The following is a 20,581-nucleotide window of genomic DNA, read 5'->3' on the forward strand; positions in this document are numbered from 1 at the left end:
TTCTAAAACATTCACTAAAGCTGGCATTATAAGTCAAAAAGTTTCTGTTCCTCATTTGAACACTCCACCTAGCTCTTGCAGCCTAACCTACTGGTCCTTTTGGTGTAACTTATGATAAATAATTATAACTTATCCCTCAATAGTGTTACACATATGTCTGATGACTGGAAAAACGCTAAAGTTGCAATACTGTGACATCTCACAAGAATGCTGCCAGCAAACATGGTTGGTAATCTCCCCTTTTTATTTGTCTTCACACAACCGGCTAGTAGTAGCTTGTTGGCCATGGCCGACGCCGAAAACAAGAAACTAACCCGTGAGCTGAATTAGCACACGAGCTAATAACAACACGTAGCTGCTTATGAGTCCCTTCTCCCCCGCTACACGTGCGATGCCTACACTAAACACTAGAATGCTGACAACAGAATTTGCAACACAGCAACACTTATGTATCAGCCATATACGAATCGTGTCCTCTAGATCACATTTAAAACACTCATAAGCAATATAAGCATTTGATTTCCACCTTCATTTGTCATTATTGTTTACATCTTACTTTGACGTATAGTTATCATATCTTACCTTCTCAGTAGAATAGAAGCCAACTATCACTGCTCCGATGTTTACACGAGTCCTCTGCGCCTTCTTTTCTTTTCGACTTTTTCTTTCAGGGGTCGCCTCAGTGAATCAGTTGCCTCCATCGAACCCTGTCCTCTGCATCCTCTGCTCTCACACCAACTACCTTCATGTCCTCTTTAACTACATCCATAAAACTTCTCTTTGGCCTTCCTCTAGACCTCGTGCCTGGCATTTGGAAACTCAGCATCCTTCTGCCAATATACACACTATCTCTCCTCTGGACATGTCCAAACCATTTCAGTCAAGCCTCTCTGACATTATTTTCAAAACCTCTAACATATAATGTCCCTCTGATGTACTCATTCCTGTTTCTATCCATCCTGGTCACTCTCAAAGAGAACCTCAGCATCTTAATCTCTGCCACCTCCAGCTCTACAGCTATCTTTTCCTCAGTGGCACTGTCTCCAGACCAGACAACATAGCTGGTCTCACTACAGTTTTATAAACCTTTCCTTTCAATTTAGCTGAAACTCTTCTATCACACATCACACCTGACACTATTCTCCACCTGCACACGCTTCTTCACTTCTTTTCCACACTCCCCATTGCTCTGAACTGTTAATCTTAGATACGTAAACTCCTCCAACTTCTTGGTCTCTCAGAGATACTCCGTCTTGCTACGGCTAACCTTCATTCCCCTCCTTTCCAGGGCAAACCTCCACTCCTCTAGCTTCTCCTCCACCTGTTCCCTGCTCTCACTACAGATCACAATGTCATCAGCAAATATCATAGTCCATGGAGATTCCTCTCTAACCTCGTCTGTCATCCTACACAAGATGTAGTCTACCTGTATACCCCTACCTTCACTCTTGTAGGTCACACTATGTTCATGCCTCTTCTGAAAGAAAGTATTCACGACAGCCATTTCCATTCTTTTTGCAAAGTCAACCACCATCTGTCCTTCTGTGTTCCTCTCCTGGATACCAAACTTGCCCATCACCTCCTCATCACCTCTGTATCCTGCACCAACATGTCTATTGAAGTCTGCACCAATGACAACTCTCTCACTTCTAGGAATTCTCTGCATCATTTCATCAAGGTCCAACCAAAAGTTCTCCTTCTCCTCCAGTTCATTTCCTTACTGTGGCGCATACCCACTAACAACATTGATCATCACACCTTCGATTCTTAGCTTTAGGCTCATCACTCTATCTGAGACACTTTTTATCTCCAGGACGTTCCTAGCAAACTCCTCCTTCACGATAACTCCTACTCAATTTCTCTTCCTATCTTCACCATGATAGAACAACTTGAACCCCGCTCCTAAACAGACTATATTTTGGCTCGTTTTGTCGCACTGGATACAACTTCTCCTTTTTTCTTTTTTTGGGAGTCTGTGCCAGAGTTCCAGCTGTGCTCGAACGCGTTATTTTCTTCCTCCCGGCAGATTCTATACTCATCAATGTGAAAGCTTGCACTTGCAGTCGTGTTGTTTATCACAAGTGTCTCAGGGTGAGCACTACTTCTTCTACGCGTTATGGCGCAGAAGTGGAGACTTTTATTTTAATTTTATTATTTTTCTAGCATTCCAGCTATACATTCAAATCACGCAAAAAATAAATTAAAACAACAATGCAGAAGTGAATTTTTCTTTTTTTTATTGGAAACATGATGTCACATTCTTCGCGTTTTCGCCCCAAATGCCTCTATTTTGAAGAGCTTTTATAGGCTTATCGACGCAGTTGTTGTAAACACATTAGGGCTTGCTCTACACATCAGGGCATTGCTTATGCATATAGATGTGTAAAAATCTGAACATTTTACATTTAAACTTGCTTAATGCAGCTTTAAGGGAAAATACTATCTTGTAGTCATTGATTAGTTTTCTAACTTTCCAGAAATGGCTTTACTCGCAAACACATCATCAACATAGGTGATCACGGCATTACGCACACCAAATCCATATTTGCCAGGCATGGTCTTCCACACATTGTAGTGAGTGATAATGGACCATGTTTCAGTAGCAGGGAATGGCAAAAGTTTGCAGAGCAGTACAAGTTTTGTCATGTGACGTCAAGTCCCCACTATGCACAATCAAATGGACAAGCAGAAAAAGGTGTCCACGTCCTAAAGCAACTGCTGAAGAAGGCTACTCTGACAGCAACTCTGATCCGTACATAGCACTTCTCAGTTATCGTGCATATCCACTTCATTGCGGACTGTCACCTGCAGAACTACTGATGAACAGAAAGCTACGCACAAGGCTTCCCACGTATACAAATACTACTACACAAAAGTAACATGCCAAACAGGAGAAGAAGCTCAAAAAGCAAAAAAATGACACCAAAGTGATTCTATGATGTTTCAACCAGGCCACTGTCTACGCTGGCAAATAACGACCCAGTTAGGTTTGAGGATGCGGATGGTTGGAATGCCAAAGGAACAGTATTACAGGAAGTTTCCCCAAGATCATTTACAGTAATTGAAAATCAAACTTATGTTTATAGTTGATACAAATGTTTTTCTGTGATCACCTCAAAGAAAGGGGGATGTGATGATCAGTGTTACTGCCAGGAGTCACTGCTGTCAATGACTGTTGGAATGAATCATGAGTAGAACAAGAATTACGTTGTGTATAGAGTGTATTAACACAGAGGCTGCATGTGCATGAGACGACTGGTTAAATAAATGTTCATTTAATATAGCAATAGCAAACATCCTCAGTAATTATTTTCAACACGAATACAACAGGACCAATCAGGCGTTGTTTAGGTCGGGACGAAACCAAGAAGCGCCGATGGCGAGGGGAACAAACAAACTTAACAGACGAATGGACGCTGCAGTTCTGTTCGGGCAAAATTACTCACAGTTTCCTTGTTGAATGTTGAAGCGAGAGGCGCTTTGTGCATTTTTATCTAGTAATCTTTTGTGCCCCCCCCCCCCAAAAAAAAATTGGTCAAAACAAACAAGCAAAGATGCCGCATCGTCCTATCAGCTCGAAGTATTGTACAGCAAGTCCCTCCTTTCCGGAACAGTTCTGCTGAGTGAAGTTCCAGATTGATACAATGTGAACCTTGAGTGAATCACAATTATCAATCTGGTTTGTGAGGTTATTACACTTAGGGCCCCTGTTTGGACAGGGGTAGCCCTGGAAGAACACCCTGGATAGAGTATTTATTGATGTTTTTTAAGTTCTGTGACAATTACCGTGCGTGACAGTGTGATTTCTGGTCTATTGACTAATGTTTTCCTGTTTTGTATGTTATACAGGGTGACACAAAAAACAGGAACTTTTTAACAATCCAATAAAACCAAGAGTGATGGAAGAAAATTATTTTATTGATAGTAATTGAAACCTAAAAACATGCCATTTACAATCAAACAATGATGGAATCCCAGCTATCCTGGCTGAGATGTTGCAAAGGTCAATGAGGAATCTCAACAGCAGATTTCAATAGATTCGTACGGACGTCATCTACAGAATGTAATTTAAAAAGAAAAATAAAAGAAAATTCCAACATTGTTTCTTAAATGACATGTTTTAAGGTTTCACTTAGTATGAATAATGTCACCCTCTACTTGCCTCCCTTAGCTTTTATTTTGAACTGGCCGGAAAGGAGTTGTCTCACATTATCGTCTTTTCGGTCAGGGAAGGCAAAAAAGACGGTGTCGGCTAGGGAGAGAAAACACGGTTTCGGTTGTCCGTCTCTGACCCAGCTTTTCACGTTGACCAGTCTTGAGATACTGCGGCGGTCAATGAGGACTCTCAACAGCAGATTTCAATGAATTCGTACAGGAGGATGTCATCTACAGTACGTAATTAAAAAAAGAAACAATAAAAATTCTAACATTGTTTCTTAAATTGTTTGTTTTAAAGCTTAAATTACTATGAATACAATATTTTCTTCCATTACTCTTGGTTTTATTGTATTATTAAAAAGTTCCCGTTTTTGTCACCCTGTACTTACCTTTCTGATCTTTTATTTTGAAATGGCCGGAAAGGAGTTGTCTCATATTGTCAGTGTATTTTCGGCCAGTGAAGGCGTATTTAGTAAATAGCAGCGAAAAGGCGAAGAAGACGGTGTCGATTAAGGGAGGAAAAAACACCGACAGAAGACGTCTCCATTGGTGCCGACAACGATTCAACGGTGCAATTCAGTTGTCCGTCGCTGGCTCAGCTTTTCACGTTGACAAGTCTTTTGGGGCGTCAGCCAGTTTGCTAGCTAGCGGAGCCTCCTCGCTGTGTCAGCAGAAACCCGCATTTGCATTCGCAACGGACAACAATGATAGCGCTCATCAACAAACTGTTGGACTGGTTCAAGGCGCTATTCTGGAAGGAGGAGATGGAGCTGACCCTTGTGGGCTTGCAGTATTCCGGAAAGACCACCTTCGTCAACGTGATAGCGGTAAGAAGATTAGCAAGCAGCTGTTAGCATCTGGCAGCATCCATTGTTGAGCTGATGACCTCAGTGTCTTTAATGGCTCCTCGTGTTCTGTAACCAACAACATATATGTTTCAAAAGCATAATCGTTTAATAGTGATGCTACTAAACACGTTTCATAACGGAAAACAGGGGAGTCATGCTGTTTAAAGCAAAACGTTGCCCATTTCAAGTTTCCTCACATCAGCACCAGTGGATGATTGGAAGCGGTGAGGTCACATGCTGTCAGCAGGTCAGTAAAGAAAAGCGGTCATATACAGTATAGGGTCACTCATTACGTGCCTATTTTCACACCTTACCCAGTGACACCTCTTCAATTTGCCTTATTTTTATTCCAGCAGTACCTCATGATGTGAAAAGCAAGAATCTGAAGTTTAACGGTTTTCGAGTTACGGCCAATAAGTTTGGGTGGCACGCCCACTTTTTGAATTTTTACACCGAATTTTTCTCACGTTGAATTTCTACATAATTTTTTTTCTGCCTTGAATTTCTAATACTGATTTTTGTTTTCAGCATCGAAATTCAACATGTTAAATAAATTGTGGAAAAAATCTTCATTGTGAAAAAAAATTCAGTGTGAAAAAATTAAAAGTGAAAATAAATTGGTGTAAAAATTCAACGTGACAATAATTTGGTGTAAAAATCTTACGTGATAAAAATTCAGTGCAACATCCGGGTATTTAAGGAGAAGCAATTGATGCCCGTCAGCCAACATCCAACCAATCAGATTTTGCTGCACTAGTCATGTGACACCGACACGAAAGGAGACTAGTGACGGTGAGTCTATTTGCTTCTTTTGCAGTGGTTTGTGTTCATTAAATTGTGTAATAGTTATTATTATTTGACACGTTGCACATTATTGAACAATAGCTACATGGTACACCTAAACTTTGATCGAAGTGGCGTTCGCGAAATCTGCGTTTGCACTCCGCACCGCTCCGGTCTCAGAGCCACTATCGGCTCCCAGCAGTGGGCCGAATTCGAGTTCGTCATCACTCAACGCGACTATTTTGTTATGTTGAAACAGACGTGTTCATAATGACTTATTATCCCATTCCGGTGGGATTTATCTTGTGTTTGCAGTGTTGACTGGAAGTGTGGAATGACTAACTTTAATGCATGAGTCTTTCACATAAGGCTAATGTTAATAATTAGAAGTGGGAAAAAAATCTTAGTAGCATTTGATTACCTTATCACGTATAAATCAGATGAGGTTGCAGTTCGTTTTATTTTTGTGTCTTCTATAGGTCCTTACCAGTTAATTTTAAATTTAACTTATCTTTTAGTGTTACATTTGAGTAAATATGATTCATATCTGGACACCATCTATGAATTACTGTTTGTTTTCTGTCTTGTTCTTTCTAATTACATCATGGTTATCAATTATTTGTTGAGTTTGACCAAAGAATTAAAAGAGCATGTGAGAATCTAACATAATCTTTCTCATGCTGTTTTTTCAATACAGGTACCTCTTCAACAAATCACATGGCCTTGTGATGACGACAGCGATGACGATGATGATTCCACTGAAATCAAGTTCCACCTATCTGCAACAGTTCATAGCTAATGGCAGGTTCAATTGTGTTAAGGGAGTGGCTAATATTCTATTCAATGTAAGATGTCCATGCCATTTATTCTGAGTACTAATCATCCTTCAAGTCAACCCAAACATTTTCATGACAATAGTATGTTTTATCCGCCCCCACTAGTCTAAAGGCGGAATTCTATTAATAATGCGTTTGTGGAATATAAATTAAGCAGCAAAATCCACCAGTTTTTATCCATCAGAGGTGGTGGCCATTTTGCCACTGGCTGTTGACCTACGCTGCATTCGAGGAAGGTGTGAAGTCGGATTCATCCCACTCTGTTTGTCCCAGTACCTTAAAGCGTTCAAAACAAATGTAAACAAAGATGGCTGATTCCGATGCATTGTTGTTTTGGTTAATGCAGTCATTCCAAATCACATTGAGTTACGTGAAAATAACTATATTTAAAGCAGCAATAAATAAATATCTGTTTTTAAAATCTTGTAAATTATGCTTTGCTATTCACGGTCTGTCTCTCCAAGGGGGTCACCATTGTCGAGTGATGTCAGTCAGATTGAAGCAGGTCGGTGAAGAAAATTTTATTTCTGACTTCACGACTCGGACCTCAGATTCAAAGGGGTGTTCCAGTGCACACTTCCTGGTATGAAGTCGGGAAAGTCCGACTTTCCATGAATGCAGCATTACACCTGTTTTCTGTAGCTGAGCTGTGATTTTTGTTGTTGCTTGAGCAACTTTGAATATTTCTGTTGACAAGTGACAAAATGTCCCCCTGAGATGGACAAAACAGGTGGATTTTGCTTCTTAACTCATATTTCACAAACACAACATTAATCAGAAATCCGCATTTACACTCATACGACATTTTTGTAAAGAAAATTTTGGGGTTGACTTCTCTTTAGATCTACTCCATAGCTGAATGGACAGTTTACACAAAGTTTGTCATGGAGCAGTTAACTTCTTCTCTTAGGCATTCCACTCTGAAATGTGAACAATATTGGATAAAAAAAATAATGTTTTATTGACTGTTGTAATCCTATTTGCTGAGAGATTCACGACTAGAAGTGATGTGAATTGTCGTTATTTTGTTTCTGGATGGCTTCTTTTTGGTATGTTCATGTCGGTCTTTTGGTTTACTTTGTTTTGTCTGTATTGTGTTGTTGAAAAAATACTAAAAACAAAATATTAAAATTAAAATAAATAAATCTACTCCATAGCAACACTCGCTGATTTGACCAACCTGTTCAAATTCTGGACAGGATGGGGGAGGTCCTACCACAAAGTCCGCTGATGTCACAGAGGGCAGAAATCCCACAGCCTACGCTTGTTTTTGACACTTTGCACATAGCACAGCATTGCAATGATTACACATCTTTTAAATTTGACATCCTGGCCTGTATTTGCACTTGCCATACAAGAGTTGGTCTTGTGTTGAGTGGTAACTGGGCCTCTATTTACACTTTATCAGACAAGGTTGTTTTTAAGCTTGTTCAGATTTATCTGACAGTAGAGCCCACTTCAAAGACTCATCCTCTAATTTGTTGTAACTTGAATCACAGCCCACAGATGCTGTCCTTTAACTTGGCAAGATGTTTAAAATATTGAAGTTTTTAAAAGGTGAACTTGCACTGTTTTTATTTTTCACATTATTACAAAATTTAAAGCTCCTTCTGTTATCACAAAACATATGTGAAGATCAGTTTTCATAGAAAAATGTGGTCAGTTCTGTACAGATTTTGCCATAAGTGACAATTGAATCCATTTCTCCACTCAAAACGAGTAGATAAAAGGTTCAAGTGGGATCAACTGTACTTTTCACAGATAACCGAAGGGGACAAAAGTCTGCAAATTATTTAAAGATCAAAACAAAACTGCAGTCTTTCTGATCACTTTACAGATATTCAGAATTCATGATATTGATTACAAAATTGAACAGCAGCTAGGTAAATATTGCTGCCAAAGGACTGAAATGCAGGTCTGGTCAACCACATCTCTTAAGTCATTCACTGCCAGCCATTTTCTGAGCAGCCACCTCCTCCTTGCCAGACATTTTAAAGGATTTTTTTTACAGATTTGGCAAGGCCTGCAGAATAATGTGTTCTGCAGCTATATGAACATGACACCTACCAAAAGAAAGATTAGACTCTCTTCTTTCATTAGAAAAAAAGCTTATTTCTACCTTTTTCTATTCTTTAGTAATCTGCAGTAGAACAATTGTTTTCCTTTTCTGACTAGAAAACGGAGAAAAACAGCTTTTTGTGAAAAGGTTCATTTCATGCTAAATTTGAACTTTGACGCTAGTACTCTTTGCTTTTGTGACATCTCAAACATCTAAACGTTGCTTTCCTTCTTTACAACAACATAGCCAACACAGATAAATGTATTTTGATAGTAACTCTATTGATAAGTATATAGCTATTTAGAATTCAGATGTAGCAAAACAAAACTTTGAACTACATATACAAGTGCGTGTGTGTGTGTTGTGCGCCAATTTACAGAAATAGTAGAACTATTTACAATTTCTATATTTGACAGAAAACATTTTGTACTATGTACAAGTTTGTTCACATGCGCGTGTACTATACAACAACAATACATCTATTTACAATTTCTACATTTTCCACACCAAAAAAAGGAAATTCATTTTGAACTATATACAGGCGTTCTGCGTGTATGCATGAGTGAGTATGTGGGTGCTTGTATGAACTTTCAACTATTTCTGTGTGTGTGCACGTGCGCGCATGCATGCGTGTGGGATGCACACCACATGGTGGTCTCACTCCTACTGCCTTTTCTTTGGCACACCCGACACCTTCTAGTTGGCGTTAACCTCTTGCCGGTGGATATCAACTTCTCAAGCCGATGCCTGCCCATCTGTCCATCAAGCCTGCTCTCCGGGTCTTTCATATACGGGGCCCTTGATTGTCTCCCCACAGCACGCTCATTACCACCCTGCCTCGCTTGCTTTTTTATTGTCCACGACACAGCAATCCTTTTTATGAAGGCAAGTAATGTTGTAGGCTTTTGCGGGTTTTTGATCCTGTATAGGACATCTGCATTGAACATTTATAGCTGGAAAAGGTAGCTGACAAACTTCATAGACCAATTCATAGAGCGCCTGAGGAAGGGGTAATAAACAATGTTTTGATCGAGCTTATCGACCCCATTCATTAAAGCATTGTACTTCACCACACATTCTGGTTTTCTCCTTGTTCCCCTTCTGCCACACTTCCACAGGATGTGTTTGATCTTTATGGCAGGTTGTCACCATCTTGACAGTCCTCTTGTCCTGCCACGCAACCACCATCACCTTCTGGTTGTGACAGACAAGCTTGCCATGTGCCCCCAAGCTTGTCTTATTTGCATCTCTTATGAGCCGAGGCTCCCCCCGGTTCTTTCGCAGCGTCCCACACACTTTTGTCCTTGCCAAAAGAAGACGTTCACACAGGCCAACAGAATTATAAACATTGTCCATAAACATGGTATATCCCTGACCTGTGAGGCGGGCGGTCAAGTAGGGTAAAAACAATTTGTGGCTTTAGTTTTAGCAGCAAATTGAAGCAGTAGCCTGTCTCTGAATCACACACAATGTATGATTTAATCCCATCCCATACTTGATGGGCTTTTGGGGGTTATACACTTTGAAGGAGAGCCGCCACGCCACATTTCAAATTCCTCTCCACTCCAGTAGTCTTCCAAGACTGGTTTCTTGATGAACCTTGTGATAAAACTAAGGCCAAAGAAGCTTTTAAGTTCTTCCACAGTAACCGGCCTCCAATCGTGACCCCTGCTGTAAGGAAGTCCACAAGGGTTTTCCTGCAGGGACTCAAATGCATTGGCATTCGTTTCATCAACAATATGCTGAAGCAGCTCATCAGTGATCCAAAGCTGCAAAAAATCCACGGGCAGGTCTGACTCGAGCTCCACAGCAGAACCCTGGGGTCCAGGCATAACAGTGAAGCAAATTATTTTTGGTCTCCAGTGTGTCTGATGCCAGAATTGATCCTCACCACGGTTCAATGACGGAACTGTAAATTACAGAAAAATAAACACCATAAAATGTTTGTTTTAGTGTAATACGGCCCCAAAAACTTTTTTACCTCTCTTAGCCCCTTGAACAACAGCAGCAGGGTTTCTGAATGCACATGCTGTGAATCATAGAAAATCAAAACATTACCAAGTAGGTTTTTTTAATGTTTTTTTATTGCTATAGGTTTTTGTGCCACATATTTATGTCCACAGCAATAAGATGCATCATCTATACACCCGTTAGTAGTGGTAACTGTAGCAACAGTATAATAAATAGCGCGTATGTAACGGAAAGACGAGGTGATTGCTAGCAAAGGCAAAGTTAGCAAGCTAGCACGTTAGCACTTACCGTCATTGCTACTCTCCAACGTGTCTCCGCGGCACTCAGGGATTTTTGTGGGCAGATACTTATCCGATAAGTCATACGATGTGTCAGTCCATTCATTGGAATACGCCGATGCAGCAACAGACTCTGCCTCAATGCCCTGTGAGCTCACGGAGCTTGATCGACTTCCATGTGGCTTTGTTTGGACACGTGCTGCTTGACTCCTCAACGTCATCTTTCTACTTCCTTGATCTCCATTATCTTTCGAAGATGATGATCGCTTACGTTTCTGGCTGGACTTGGGTTTAAACAAACTGTCCTCAAGTGTAAGCTGTCTAGAAGTGGCCATAATGCTTTGCTAATGCTTTGCTCTGCTACGATATGCTTCGCTATGCTCAGCTCTCTCCGCTCCTTTCCTCAACTTCCGCTCGGCGCTTCACATTGGATGATCTCCCTTTCTAGGCGCTGCTGCCATCTAGTGTAGTGGGAGTAAATTGGCTACAACCTTGAAAATCACACAGCAGATGCCCCAGATTTTTCCATGGCTTGCCATTAAAAAAAGAGATTGGCGAATTAATTCGTCAAAGGCAGTGAATGAGTTAATGTCAGTGGCCCGTCAGTCAGTGGGCATGCTGTTTGTGGAACGACGATGCTCATGTGGTCACCAAGGATGTCCACTGTTTTCCCACTCAATATCCATGCCCTAAAAACAAATACAGATCATTTTAGATTGCACGAAGCAATGGCAGACACAATTTGAAATATTAGCACTTGTAGCTTCTAATTAAGCATGAACTAAATATTTAATTCTAATCACATATCTGCAAGTACCTGTGTGCTATCTGATCCTGGAACTGGATAATGCATGCATCTGAGCTCCCACATCTGGTTAGCGGTCATGTGGCTTTCTGTTCTCAGTGGATGGTTGCCCCAACCATTGCAGAATGTATTCAGGTCATCTTGTAGGTGGCAGCAGAAGAGGTGAGTCTTATTGGTGATTGTCAGGTTCAATAACCTGACATTCACCAAAAACACAACACAATGAAGGAGAGAAGACACCTTGTACATTTTCACAAGCTAGCGAGGAGAACGGGCAAAGGGTGTGCCTCAGTTACAACCTTCTACCACTCTGAGGCACACTCTGCCGAGCCCTCTCTTTTTATTTCTTTAGGGCGGTCCCTGGTTTCATAGGTGTTCCAACTCTACAGGGGGGTGGGGGGAACAGCACAGTGTACTTCTTTGTCTATGTGGGTGTGCATGTAAGTGCTGAGTACATGTGTGGTCAAGTTTGCAATAATTTCTTAACAGACAACAGGCGCGTCTTTAGCGGACTGGCTCAATTCATTCCGCTGGGTTGGATGTTCTTCTTCTTGTAGTCATCATGAGACAACTCCTGTTAATCAGCTGTTAGATATGACTACCTTGATATGCTATTAGGAGCAGAGCAAAGCAATTCTTCATTACAAGCAGAAGCAATTCTTCATTGCATGAGTCATCTTAGATAGGCTGTCCTAATCTATGTGTGGAAGCAAGCATTCTTCATTGCAAGCACAAGCAATTCTTCATTGTAGCAAATAGTAAAGTGCTTATTCATGTGATAACTAATTGTACAATTTTCCTAACAGTGATGCTGAGAAATCCCTCTTCAAGGTAGAGGAGAACATCATAGTAGATACAGGTCACAGCTGCCCGCAGTTCTCTCCCATAGCCGCTCAATCCTTCAAAAATATAAAAATTATTTCTTATCCGCAATCAGTGCACAAAATTAAAATTTAAAATAGTCAACCTATTTAAAGGCATACATTTCTTTTGTTTTGCATTTGTGCATAAACCACGGTATTTTGAATTAGACCTTGTTTAATACATACTGCATGCCCTAACCCCCTATGCAAGTGTGATAAATGGGATATAATGGTACTCCTGCTAACAGTTGCTGTATGCTGACACATATACATGTTACATGTTATCAGTGAGGTGGCAATTTTCTATTAGAAGCTACATCTATTCTACTGAACAAACATTTAGTTGTGAACACTCTTCCTGCCATCCCGCCTTAGGAAAATACAGGAAGTGTGTGTGTGTGGGGGGGAGGGGTGTTCAGGCTTAATAAACATGCTTGAACATGCCGAAATAAGAAAAAAATATCTTGAATTCTCAACACTACAAACACAAGACTTCCCCTGAATGGGATAATAAGTCATTATGAACACGTCTGTTTCAACATAACAAAATAGTCGCGTTGAGTGACGACAAACTCGAATTCGGCCCACTGCTGGGAGCCGATAGTGGCTCTGAGACCGGAGCGGTGGCAGTCTGCTCCCACAGTGATTTTACAGGTGCCTTTTCATAGGGACACTACAATTGGAACAAACCAATAAACTCAACAGGTTTAAATCATTAGCTCGTTAGACTCACTTAAAATCCTTCAATGCGAAAATATAACCCAAAACTAATGAAATACTAACAAACTAACAACTATTTCCCCAACTTAACCCATCTAGACAATAAACTAAATACTTAAATTTAATAATACAATGTGGCCACCTATTACACACTCTTCCACTTGGTCCAGGCCGCACCCTTTTAGCTGTATTTGGTCGACTTGGGACTCTTTTGGCCTGACACTACCCTGGACACAAGAGCATGCAAGTAAAACAAACAATACACATCACACGTACTTCAATCACCGCCCGCACAAACCCAAAAGAATAGCCAATTTAAAACATACAGTAGAAAATTGCCCATTACTCAATTATATCTATTTCACAGGCTGGCGCCCTCTCCGGATGCCATCACTACCAGGCCTGTGGGCAACCAGTACAATAAATATCTGACAACTATATGCAATGACTCTTTCTTGTGCAAATTAGCATTCTCTTAAGTGAATTGTGCAAAAGTGTTGTGTGAATATTAAAGTGCTTCATACAAACTAGACGTAAAGGACAGCGTGTTTGTTACACTTCCCTCTCCAAGGCGAAGCCGTCCTCCTTGCTTCTAGAGAGAAAGTCTGCCACCACATTTTACTTCCCAGGATGGTACCAAACTGTGAAGTCATATGGTTGCAGGGAGAGATACCATCCGGTGATGCGATTGTTTGAGTCAGCCATTGAAGGGCGCGATGGTCTGTCTCCAGCACAAAGTGACGTCCGACCAGGAAGTATCTGAGAGAGTCAACAGCCCATTTCACAGTCAAGCATTCTTTTTCCACTGTTGAGTACCCGATCCAGCATCCTCCAACTGAGAAAAACGACTGGTCTCCTCTCCCTGTCCTTCTCCTGGAGCAGGACAGCCCTCAGCCAACTTTGCGAGGCATCAGTCTGGAGGATGGAGGGGATGACTGAAATCAGGGCTGTGAAGGACTGGCCCTGTACAGTAGGCCTCCTTCAGATCCTGGAACACCCGCCCACACTACTCAGTCCAGTGTACTTTATTCGGTGCTGCTTTCTTAGTCAAACTCGTTAGAATGGCAGTTCTTTCGGAAAAATTCGGCACGAATTTCCTATACCAACCATCAAGTCCAAGAAATCCTCTCACCTGCCTTTTTGTGGTGGGGACTGCAAACGAGCCAATGGCCTCCATCTTTCCAATCTGTGGCTTGATCCTCCCAAATCCAATGGTGAATCCCAGGTACTGCACCTCTCGTTGGGTCACCGCGCACTTCCGGGGATTGATAGTCAATCCCGCCACTCTAATCTTATGCAACACTTACTCCAGGTGGTGTAGATGTTGTTCCCAGGAGCTACTATACACCACCACGTCATCCAAGTAGGCAGCAACAAAGTCGGACACCTCGCGCAGTATGTGATCCATCAGGCCCTGGAAGGTTGCTGGTCCCTCCTGTGGACAAAATGTCGTCACTTTAAACTGGTACATACCAAATGGTGTCCTGAACGCCGTGAGCTCCTTTTGCTTCAGGGGCCAATGCCAGCTGCCAGTAACCTTTATTGAGGTCTAGGGTGGTGATATAGGAGGCTGGTCGTCCACTCTTGGCATTGGATAGGGGTCAAAGTTGGAAATGGCATTCAGGTACCTGAATTCAATGCAGAATCGCAAAGAGCCATCCTTCTTGGGTACCAGTACAATGGGACTACACCACCCGCTGTTGGACACATCAATGACCCCCAGTTCAAGCATCAATTTGATCTCCTGCTTCAGCACCGGCACCAGCCGCTCTGGTATCCTGTAGCTCCTTTGACGAACTGGAGCATCCTTCTTCAGCCGTATTTTGTGCTGAACCAATGAAGTGAACCCTGGAGTCGCCTTAAACAGAGCTGGATCAAGCAGTGTCTGAATGGCTTCCTACTGAGGGGACGTGAGGTGTGAAAGGTCCAACGCAACGGTTTCCTCTGTACTTACAGGGAAACATTTCTCTGTCACTTCTTCGTCCTGCACCGCCCGGACCAACTGCTGTTGTGCAGGCTCCTGATGAACGTGAAACAGTTTAAGCAGGTTAACGGGAAAAACTTGATATTTCTTTTTTTTCTGTCCGGCAAACAGTGTTCATAAGTCACTTTCCCAACCCGCTGAGTCACTTCATATGGTCCGTGCCATTTAGCCAGCAACTTATTATTGCCAGTTGGAAACAGCCACAGTACCTTTTGGCCTGGGCTGAAGACTTTCTCTCTTGCTTTTTGATCATTAATAAGCACAGATGCTATGCGCACTCTCATATCAGACTGTGGTAATGCAGCCGGTCTTGGCACAGTACACAGTAACGATGGCTTAGATTTAAGTGTTGGGCAAAAATGCTGTGTATAACCTAAGCTGTTACAATTTTAGCAACGCACATCCTGGCTCTGCATCCTATTCATGCCTTTTCTAGTAGAACCCAAGTGTGACTGAAAAGCTGGAGATGGCTTACTAATATTACTTTCAGGGGCCGGACCACAGTCATTACACCCCTTGGATCCTCGTCGCGCCGACAAGAAGGCCTCCGCCAAACGAGCCGCTTCATCTGCACTGCCAGGGTCACGCTCCTGGATCCATACCTCGAGGTCTCGAGTGACCATGCGGAGAAACTGTTCCTTGTTCAGCTTTTCCAAAAGCTCCGACCTTGTTACCTCGTCAGGACGGAGCCATCGGTTCAACAAGTCTTTCAGTCGTACATAAAGCTCCCACGGTGTTTCATTTGGCTCAATATTAAGCGACCTGAAACGTCGACGGTAGGTCTTGACGGTTATTTCATACTTGACAAGAATCGCTTCTTTGACCTTGTCGTAGTCATCAAAGTCGCAGATGTCCCCCCCATACGAAAGCACTGCGGGCCTTCCCCATCATCAGTGGAACCAGGCGGACCGCCCATACTTATTCAGGCCACCGGCAGACCTGTGCCATCCTCTCAAATGTGACCAAAAAATGTTCAATGTCATCTTCTGGTGTCAATACAGGAAGTTTTTGGTCCCTCTGTGGCCTATAACCGCCACTGCCGCCAGGGTCTGGCCCATAGTCATCATTACGCTCACAAGCTGGCTGCATGCCCCTTCTTTGTCTTTGCATATTTGACTCAGAATGCTCAGACTCCTTTACCTGCTGCTGGCTTCGCTGGAGCTGCTCCTGCATAGCCCTCAATTGTTGCTCCTGTAGAGACCTATATCTGTCCATTTGTTTGTCTCTTGCGCTCTGGTTTTCAAGCAGAGTCCTCACCAAAGCTGCCAAATCCTCCATTTTATTTCTTGGACCACCATTCAATGTAGCAAGCCCCTCATCTAGCTCCTCTGGCTTCTTTGTCTTTTTGCTCTTTTACGCTGTACTGAGGCTGGGCAGAACTTCTGACAACAAATGTGATCAGGACAGGCACGGACGGTGGATAGTGAGTACAAACGAGCGACGGCAGATGGCTTCAGGTGCCACTTCTTTTCTTTCGTTTTATTCTCCACGTGCAAAAATGCATTGTGCAAAAAGTGAATTGGCAGAATGGCTCAGAGCATGGCCTCTCCAGCAGCAATCTCCTCCCACAGTGATGTTACAGGTGTCTTAAATAAGAACACTACAATTGGAACAAACCAATAAACTCCACAGGTGTAAATCATTAGCTCGTTAGACTTACTTAAAATCCTTCAATGCGAAAATATAGCCCAAAACTAAAGAAGTACTAACAAACCAACAACTATTTCCCCAACTTAACCCATCTAGACAATAAACTACATACGTAAAACAATGTGGCCACCCCCTACACACTCTTCTACTTGATCCAGGCCGCACCCTTTTAGCTGTGTTTGGTCGACTTGGGACTCTTTTGACCTGACACCACCCTGGACACAAGCGCATGTAAGTAACACATACAATACACATCACACGCACATCATTCACCGTCCGCACAAACCCAAAAGAATAGCCAATTTAAAACATACAGTAGAATATTGCCCATTTCTCAATTATATTTATTCCACAGGCTGGCGCTCTCTCCGGATGCCATCACGACCAGACCTGTGGCCAACCAGTACAATAAATATCTAACAATTATATGCAATGACTCTTTCTTGTGCAAATTAGCATTTTCTAAGTGACTTGTGCAAAACTGTTGTGTGAATATTAAAGTGCTTCATACAAACGAGACGTAACGGACAGCGTGTTTGTTACAGCTACCTCTGAATTTTGTACACAGGAAAAACCGTGACTCGCCTGAGTCCTGAGCAACTATGATGTCATTCTCAGTCGACAGCAATTGGCAAATTGGCCACCCCTGAGATAGAATAAAAATTGCTGGTTTTTGCTTCACAACTCATATTACACAAATGTAATGTTAATCTTATGTCATGTTTAGACTATTGAGGTCACATGTAACATATTATTGTCAAGAAATGCTTAAGGTTTACTTCCCCTTTTTTATAGTGTCTTTTTTTATTTATATATTGTTTTTATACATTTATTAAGTTTCGAATTGTAAGGAAAGTTCATTTTTCCATAAAATCAGTGTGTGATCCATAGGGGTGCAACAGTTTCAGATTTTGGTGTACGATTATAGTCTTAGATAAAATCGCGGTTTTACGTTTTTTACGGTTATTCATGTAGACATAAAAAAAAAATCACATCAGCATTCTTTGAAAATGTTTATTTTTTAACAACAATAAATAACTGAAAATAAAAAAAGTTGCTGCCTTTTAAAACAAATACAGCAGATTAGACTCTAATAGTAGTAACAGTAGGCTCTTAAAATAGGGCCTGGGCACTATATGTATAACAAGTGGACGGTATGTACCATTTTTTTCTTTCTTCTAAAAAATAATATTTTTTTCTTTCATCTTTCCATTTAAACCATACTTACAGGTGAAATGTTCGGGATTTGTATAGTTTACCGCTACACATGTAGGCATTTTGCAGCGAAATGCGTATGCCGAAATATGTTTCTTGGGAGTCCCAAGATGGCGGCCACGCGGCTTCAAAAGTCCCGGCCTATGGCCTCTCTAGCGAGCCTCTTCTTTCCCCACATCCACTCAACCTGGTCCGCCCCCCGTCGGTGGCAGCGCGGGCCTAGCTGCCTCGGAAACCTGCACATAGCCGTCGGGTACGTAACTTTCCCCAGGTGGCATTCAAAGCTGAACCCTGTGTTTTTGTGCGTCGCTAAATGGGCCGTGTAAACCGAAGAGCTATGAACTATGCAACATGGCGCATTTGGCGCCGCATGTGAGCGGAAATAACCGATATTGATAGGGATGCTTTGATCCACTTTTTTCATTACCGATTTGATACAGGGCCATGGATGGAGCCCCCGGCCCGGGGGAGGAAGGCGGACAGGAGAGGGGAGCGGGACAGCAAGAAGGGCAAGGGGCGGTGGCAAGGCAGCAGAGAGAGGGGGGAAGAGGAGGATGTGGGAGGGTTCTGAAGCAGCCGGGCTACGCTTGCACCGACGGGGGGCATCCCCGCGCCTGCCGCAGCCCAGCCTGGATCAGGTTGAGTGGACGTACGAACTTTATTTGGACGTACGCCGCCATTGTTATTTACGACAAAACGCATTCATTGCGTAGTGACGTAGAATGGCGGCTGGCTCTCTGCCGAGTAATGTGAAAAGCCTATAAAGAAAGCAAGGTAAGTCTCCGTAGCGTTCCTAAAGGGACAATCAAAACTCTTGAATGCGTTTGGTGAATGAGGAGAGCACAGCGTGGGGGAGGCTCTACCGATTACACGTTGTTTCTTTAGGAATGCTACATGTTTAAAATTAATCATCATAATGAATCTAAAAACAGACGTGCGCTGACTGCGCTCTTTGACAGAAGCAAATGTCATTTGCGCAGCATTGCATGCACGGTTGTTGTCACAACTCATCACAATAAAGCTGTACTGGCAGCTGGAATATGTGGACACTTTTATAATTGTTGGTACTGAGGGAAATGTTAAGTTAATCTTCATAACGCATGGAATGGGGGTGCAGCTGCAATTTGCCGGTTTACTTTTTAACTAGCTTGTCTTAATCTCATTTTAAAGGCGTTGCGTTGTTAAACATCCATAGATCGTTAATATGGCACACCCCAAGCTTACACACATGCTCAATCAAAATAAAAGCTCTGCATACTTAATGTAGTTTGACTTCATAAAGGCTGCAGAGGCTATTGACAGGCCAGATGTGACCCACTGGCCATACTATCCCCAGATGTGAGCTGTAGGTAGGGGTGGCTGATATGGCTTAAAATTTATATCATGATATTTCAAAGAAATTTGTGGTGACGATATTTTTGACGATATTGGTAATAATTACTGAACATTAGATTTGTGTTCGGTGCTTCGGAATAATATATTTTTAATTGCACAAAATATTTAAGCCACCTTTTACCCAATTGAAAGTGTAAATGTAAAATGGCAAAAAAAATTGGTGTTTTGGTCATTTAGCGAAAGTCGAAAGATTATGGCTGAAAGAGGATGCAAACAAAACACTTTAAGCAAGCAAGCGTCTGTTTGAATTAAACACCAAACACGGGGGTGAGTGTCCGCCTCGCTGCTTGCTGGCGTTTATGAGTACCCGCAGCTTCATTGTGTACACTGAAGAAGGAGAGGGGCGTCGCTTGGTAAACTATGTCGAAAAAGAGAGCGCTGCCAAGTATTGCACTACAGGTGAGCCACTCTTTCTCCTGTAGCGCCTTCCCTTTTTTCTTTGATGAGAGCCCCTCCAGCACTTCCACTTTTTCACTTGCACTTTGGAGTCCGTTCCCAAAGCCGATTGGCTGGTGCGAATACATTTATTTATTTTTAAACGTTGGTGAATATGTGAATGTGTAGATTTTAAGTGCGCCGCACCGTGTCCCACTCCAAATAGCCTACAAATGCGTCATCCGCACCGCACGCATCCGTGCCGGCCAGTGCGAACTATTGTAAATTAACTATAAAGTGCAATTACACCGCCAGAAAATGCTCAGTTGCTCACCCCGCGTTTGGTGTTAAATGTACCATTCGCCAACATGTCTGTGATGTCTGTGGAGTGGATGCATTTCAATTTTGTTGCTTTGTTAAAATGCCGTGCGCAATAAGCCTAGATATTTTATAATAATATTATAATTTTAATTAATTATAATAAATGCAATGATAATAAAAAAAAAAATGCTTTTTTTTCACTGTGTTTCGGTTTTTGGTCAAGCATTTCTCATTTTTGGTTTTGGGCCAAAAAAATTGATTTCGGTGCATCCCTAGTATATATGAGTCAAACACACACACATTCAACAACATGTGATTCC

General features: G+C 42.1%; 1 protein-coding gene across 2 annotated transcripts in view; it reads left to right on the plus strand.

Moving 5' to 3' along the window:
* Positions 1 to 4,219: 4,219 nt before the first annotated feature.
* LOC147178160 (ADP-ribosylation factor-like protein 8A) overlaps positions 4,220 to 20,581 on the plus strand; it is a 30,444-nt gene continuing 14,082 nt past the window's right edge. The window contains exon 1 of one of the 2 annotated variants that reach the window (XM_086067232.1): positions 4,220 to 4,985. In XM_086067232.1, the coding sequence (XP_085923358.1) occupies positions 4,863 to 4,985 (123 nt within the window). In that variant the 5' untranslated portion in view covers positions 4,220 to 4,862. The remainder of the gene's footprint in view (positions 4,986 to 20,581) is intronic. The other variant, XM_086067231.1, reaches the window with a different exon arrangement.

Source organism: Leptonotus elevatus, chromosome 2 (genome assembly GCF_054856555.1).
Source record: "Leptonotus elevatus isolate MCC_2025b chromosome 2, RoL_Lele_1.0, whole genome shotgun sequence".
Classification (NCBI taxonomy): Eukaryota; Metazoa; Chordata; class Actinopteri; order Syngnathiformes; family Syngnathidae; genus Leptonotus; species Leptonotus elevatus.